The 6661-nt window shown below is 38.2% G+C and overlaps 1 protein-coding gene across 1 annotated transcript in view; it reads right to left on the bottom strand.

Annotated features, from left to right (window-relative positions):
• Positions 1 to 397: 397 nt before the first annotated feature.
• Positions 398 to 6661, bottom strand: part of LOC117290493 (microtubule-associated protein futsch-like) — a 90707-nt gene continuing 84443 nt past the window's right edge. Inside the window, exons 18-22 of the mRNA XM_033771911.1 lie at positions 5935 to 6031; positions 3723 to 3776; positions 2464 to 2665; positions 1906 to 2057; positions 398 to 1646 (exon numbers count right to left, since the gene is read on the bottom strand). Coding sequence (XP_033627802.1) covers positions 1520 to 1646; positions 1906 to 2057; positions 2464 to 2665; positions 3723 to 3776; positions 5935 to 6031 — 632 coding nt within the window. The 3' untranslated portion in view covers positions 398 to 1519. The remainder of the gene's footprint in view (positions 1647 to 1905; positions 2058 to 2463; positions 2666 to 3722; positions 3777 to 5934; positions 6032 to 6661) is intronic.

Raw genomic sequence — 6661 nt, 5'->3', positions numbered from 1 at the left:
TAACACTATCAAAGCTAGAATTTTAAAGCCTTTTATTTGTTTTAGTTTTTTTATTTTCTATAAACTTGTTCTGCCATCTTCACACATTAACACAAGCTGTTAGCCATATAAATATATTTACAAAGAAAGAGGGTCACACACAGGGGCAACTTCATATAGCTGTTAAACACACATTATTGCTTAACAGAGACAGGGTTTCAGACGACGGAGGGTCATGTGTTGTGTACTGCCTGGTTTCATGACTCATCACCACCATACACAGGATGGCATAATGAGCAACCTGCTTTTGGCCTCTAACCATTTTAGTACAAGCCATTTGTGGACAAGGAATGTTGGTACCATAACCATTGGTGGCCATAATAGGCATTTTGTTACAAGCCATTTGTGGCCACTATACTTTTCTTACAAGCCATTTGTGGCCATTATGATACAAGCCATTTGTGGCCATTATGATACAAGCCATTTGTGGCCATTATGGTACAATCCATTTGGCCGCTAGAAACATTTTGTTACAAGCCATTTGTGGCCACTATACTTTTCTTACAAGCCATTTGAGGCCATTATGATACAAGCCATTTGTGGCCACTATACTTTTCTTATAAGGCATTTGTGGCCATTATGGTACAATCCATTTGGCCGCTAGAAACGTTTTGGTACAAGCCATTTGTGGCCACTATATGCATTTTGGTACCAGTCATTTGTATGGCCACTATGCCATTTGTGGCCACTATAAATGTTTCAGTACGAGCCATTTGTATGGCCACTATCAGCAATTTTGTACTAGCCATTATTTTGTGGGCCATTATGGGTAGTTTGAATCAGCCCATTTGTGACAATTACAGACGGCCTCCAAAGAGGATTAGTAAAACTCGAAGCCATAATTTTCTGTTTAACAGCTCTATGAAAAGAGGCCCTAGTCTCACATGTACACTACACACACACTCGCTATATCAATGACCTGACAAATGCAAACAAGTCACAAAGTTGTAAGCAATTCCAATAGAATAGAAGAACTAAAGAAGATCACTGTCAATTGAACTCCATGATTAATGTATGCCTTTTTCTCACATTAATACTAAGTCCTTAAACTTAATCACCTGGTTTTGATCATATAGTTGGTCAATGGACAATCAATCACGCTTGTTATAGGTCCAAGCATGCAACCCTCATCAGATCTCACAGGATTCAAGTAAACATGGGGTGGCTTAAAAAGCATATTGTATGATTTTGTGACTTATTTCATCTCATCAAAAGGTTCATCTTCATTAATGACCTTGCTCCTTAAAAATGCACAATTCAAAAGCCCAAAACAATATCGTTGGTTTTTTGCTCTCGGTCAAGCACAATCCCAACTTTAACTTTTAGTTAGTACATCATTGTTAAGTTGTATGACACGTCTGGTGCTTCGTACATTCCTAATGATCAGGTCAAATATATACTATAGTTTGACTATTATTTTGTTATTCAAACCTTGCATAATTATAATTCTATTTGAGACTTTTTCCTGGCAGCGAGGCGACTACTTGATCTTGCTGAGATGACGGTAGAGACTTTGTACATAGGTGAAGACACACTTCCAATCAGGTTTATTCTTCATCATGATCATGTCGTCTGTCTCTAGGAGTGGCATGATGTCAGCGTATTTTCTGGAAAGAAATAAACAAAACAACGATTAAATATCGAACTAATTATAAAGAGGGGGCAAATCAAATCAATGCCTCTTCAGGTATTCAGGAACTACTCCTTGCAAAAGTGAAACGTCCCAAGCTCGCCTGGAAAGGTCATATACAGTCTTAACAAAACCTAAATTTACCAACATTTACTTTTCTGAATGACCCCTAATAACAATTGTGACCAGGCCTATAGCAACTATACATCCCACATGATAAATTAATCTAAACTTACTCGGCCGTATCGAAGGCTAGATCAAAATTCTTCCGTCTGTTTTTCTTTTCCAGGGTTTCAAAGTCGAAAGCAGTTGGGAAGTGATAGTGGACGACTGCACAGAATGCCATACCATCAGCCCAGCTGGATGAGAAGTTAGTTATCTGAATTTCCTGTAGGTTGAAAAAATGTATAAACAAAAGGCATTTTAAGAAGGCTTTATTTGGCCAGTGTTAAAAGTGATTAATCAGAGAGGTGAATTGTTTGATGGTATTAATAAAATGATAATTTGGGAGGCTTATCATCCTTACTCGCAGCTAAGAGCTGAATTGCGAAGAACGCGGCTACAACATGTTCGAGAAGCAGGCATGCAAGGACACCTTTGGCAGCCAGCCACATCGAACCGTTATGACCACGGAGCACCCGCAGCCAGAGATTGAAAGTGTTTGATATTTCCCGAGGGAGGAAAACAGGATACTTCCATTTCAAAAAGATGGTGGATGCTCCAAAGTGAGCTTTTTTATTTTTCTGACCTGAATTCCACTTTCAATTTGTTTTTTAATCCAAAGTATTTCTTACCGGGTATCCACGTGCACATCTCTGACACCATTCCAACAGTTTCTGCTTGATGGTGTTTGCATTGGGTACCGCTGACATCCCGGTCCCCTTCCCAAAGCCACCACTCTCATCAGCTTTGCCGCCAAACTTATTCATCAGGGCGTCTTTCTTCTTCTTCGCGGCTTCAATCTCTCTCTTCTTGCGGTCATAGTCATCTTGCTTTCTGTGATGGTATGAATATTCATGAATATGCAAATAGGGATGGACCCCCCACCAAGCAAATGGGGGGGGGAGTTAAATATGTTTATGTGCAATGCAAATAGGAAGAGAATGGAGTGTGCATGCTGGGTGAAAGTGAACAGCAAGTCAAGATGGGAAACTGTGTGTTGTTAAGAAATGAAAGAATGGGAAGAAGGTACAATAAATGGAAAAAAGGGAAGGGGCTTGAGGTACTGATGTCGGAAGGGGTGGAGCTTCAGCCCTCCTGGCCCCTCCCCCGACTCCAACACCTTAGTGCAGTACATGTATGGATGAATGAACAGACTGAGACAAAAGCTGATAATCTACATGTACATGTTTGTTATGCCTCTCCTGTGGATCTTGTATAGAAGTTGTGCCCAAATATAAATTCAAATGTTTGTAGAAAATGTTTCCACTTATGTGTAGGCAATGTTTGAACAAAATAATTGATTGTTTTTCTCATTTTAAATGGCTGTAAACAGTACTGTCATACAGTTAGAAAATCCTGCTCAAACTTGACACAAACAGAAGCGCAAAGCGTAGTGAACAGTTACGACATGAACAAAGTTTGAGACCATGTTTCATGAACAGAAAAACAAACCCAACAACACATTGACACGAAGAGAAACAGAGGGAGATTTTTCAAAACTTAAATAAAATTCACTAATGAATCACAAAACAAGAACCAGACCTTTTCGTAGTAAAACAATAATAGCTTCAGTATGTTGTAATAACAAGCGAAAGAGGTAGTCTCTGCCAATTTCCTACTTTCAGCCAAGGAAGCAGAACAGCTCATTTCTGAACTGAGAAAACTAAATAAATAAAAAATAGTTTTTAAATTAAAACATCATACAACTTTCCCATTAATACTTTTGTTGAGGTCAAAGGTTTAAGTCCGGCTCGAGTAAAAAGTTACACATCACAAATACAAAGTTTCACATCACAAATCACAGCCATATCAAATTCGCTTCGCGCCCGTGTTTGTGCTAAGCGTGAACAGGACCGGTATCAAACTTTTGACTAATTACAGGCAAACGGACCTGCGCTTAAGAGATGACGCACTGAAGATCTCTAACTTGGATATGTCTCTCTCACTGTTGGTAAACCACAAAGACAGTGCTGTCAACAGTCATTTGTTTCTTGCCATCAACCCTTAGTGCAGTGACACACCCCCATGACTTGCCCCTCATCGGAAGTTTCAGCTTTGTCGTAACTTTCAAAATGTTTGCAATAAAATCAGCTGATTCAAGCTCAATAAAAACGTTTCCTTTAGAAAATGTTTTTTCGTCAATCATTAAATAAAAACAATTAATTGACTGTAACTTTGGTATTTATTTGTTGTTTTTGGAGGGTGCAGGAAGATTAACGAGAGGTACTGCCATAGCTAGCCAGGATCTTTAAAAGTTGGTGGGTTGCTCTGTTAATTTTTTTTTGAAATACATTTTAGCTTAGATTGCTTGCAGGAATACAAATCAAAGCATTTGTGCCTTCCTGGTAGCTAGCTATGTTTCATCCAAGTTTTAAAGTGGGTTGATGGCAAAATACGCCTGGCTTTTTTTCTTATTTTTTCTTCATGCCCATTTTTTCATGCGCAAAGAAATTGTAAAGGAAATTTGTTTTCTCTTAATTTTCTCATACCCCTAGAATCACAAGACTTTACCGAGCAAATGCCAATTTGCTTACATAAAAAACAAAAATAATTCCCATGCATTTACTCGAGATCATGATGCTGCATCTCACACCTATTTGTCGACCGATAAATCGAGTAATAATAATAATAATAATAATAATGAAAACTTATAAAGCGCACAAATCCACAGAAGTGCTCATGGTGAGTAGTGTGCTTTTGCCTTTAAAGAACTTAACTTCAGCGAGTAGACACACTCATCTCCATGGTAGTGAGTAACCTGATGGTTACTCAAACTTGAGTTTTCCTTGTTAGACAGAATAATGCCGCTGTGAGGGACAAGTTATGTATGATACATAGGCATGCTGGATGTAGTACAGTATAATGAATGAAGCTAAGCATTGCATACGAGACAAGCAAGGACTATAGAGGGCTGATGGCGCAAGATTAAAAAATGGAGCTCTATCCATTGCTGGAATGTGAAATACTCATCGGGCGCCATTTTAGCAAGCAAATGGTTTGTTATATCATTGACAGCAATGGTAACCCTATAAAAAATGTAACCAAGATCCCAAGGGGACCCCACCGGAATCCCGCCAGGATAGACAAATCCCGGCAAGATCTCTTTTTTTTACCGGAATTCTGGAACTGCTTTCTATGTAGTACATACAAGGCATACTTCTTTCTTTTCACCTTAAGTATCCAGAATATTTCTAGATTATCCACTCAATGAACCCCCTAAACCATGTCCACACATGTAGCTGCCACAAAGATGTTGACAACTGGATTAGGGATAGGTACGGAAAAGTGGTGAAAAGGAACCACTGCAACAAGTGGGTTGAGTTTTTGGAAGGGACACCGCACTGCCAACAAAGGGACCACCACAAAAGAGAGAAGCTAGGTGCACTAATAAATTTGAAGGGTAAAAGAACATGCAAGACAGTTACAAAAACCAGGCCCCTTATTTGCCTTTTCTTTTGGGGTAGGGGGATTTTTTACTCTGGATCTTCGCTGAAGAATGAAAATATTGAGGTACGACATTTCCATTGAACACATTCAAAGGGTTAATAAACGCAGTTCAGACAACTGCACTTCTAAGTCCACCGATGGATTTGTATTTGTACGAAAGAAAACCAGAAAATGTTTCCAACTGTGTACAAGTGAACAGCAAACATATGTGAGATATAGAAAGCGAGAAGTGATTCTAAAAGCCTGTTTCACACTAAAACCAAACACAAAATAATGGGAATGAAATTTGTAAAATACAGAGTGCAATTGCAGGACTCACTAGCGTGAGTAGAGACAAACTTCAGGGCAAGGCCCAAGTTTGTAGAGCTGCTTAAGCAGAAAATGTTAATTCAAAATTTCCTGCTAAGCATAAAATCAGCTGGATACCAGTCACAAGTGGTACATATGACATGATATTCTGGCTGGTAACCAAATTCTGGCAAGCATAATTTGGTTGTCTTAGGTTATTTTTGTTTGCTTAAAGCAGCTCACCGAAATTGAACCCTGGTTGCCATACCAATGCACTTGCCATCATTCTGTAAAATCTGTTAACAGACAAAATGAGTGATAACAAAGCAAGATGGTGCTGATAAGAGGTTATAAAACATGCAACATACTTTTTCGCCATGTATTCTTTCCAGTTCTTCTCCTCATCAGTTCTCTTCATCTCTCTCTGTTTGCGTTTCTCCTCCATTTCCATCTCAAACTTACTCACTGAAATCAAAAAACAATCACAAAATCACAGCTACAAGACCATAGAGTACCAGTCAATTTAGTGATGGCTCACTTTTGTCAATCAATCAATCAATCAATCAATCAATCAATCAATCAATCAATCAATCAATCAATCAATCAATCAATCAAAAGAAATTTATAAAGCGCAAAATTTTAAAAAGTTTGCCCTTCAGGCGCTGATGTATGGGCACAAACAGGAGAAACATTATTGATGAAACACCTCCTGAAACAGGTGAGCTTTCAGGAGTGTCTTGAACTTCTGCAGTTAATTTCACTGACTGAAATAATTGTCAGGTTTCAGGTTTATTTCCATACCATTTGTACATGTACAATGTAAGGGAAAACTAATTATAGAACTTAATAACAGTATAGGGAGGTTGCAGACAGAAAGCCTAGGCTTGTACCTGGTCTAGCCTCTTCAAAAAGAATACATTTAAATAATAGGTTACAATTATGAGTTTTGAAAATAGATAAATAAGCAATATTCATTATGTGGTTTATTTATTGAATATGTGATTTAATCATTACTCATAATCATTATTCATAAATCAATTTTCAAGAGCTTCGCAAAAAAAAGTTCTTACCCATAAACAGGTCATAAAGTACATT

Source organism: Asterias rubens, chromosome 5 (assembly GCF_902459465.1).
Source record: "Asterias rubens chromosome 5, eAstRub1.3, whole genome shotgun sequence".
In the NCBI taxonomy this organism is placed as follows: Eukaryota; Metazoa; Echinodermata; class Asteroidea; order Forcipulatida; family Asteriidae; genus Asterias; species Asterias rubens.
The sequence above is the reverse complement of the archived record's forward strand: the minus strand, read 5'-3'. Positions and strand labels throughout refer to the sequence as shown.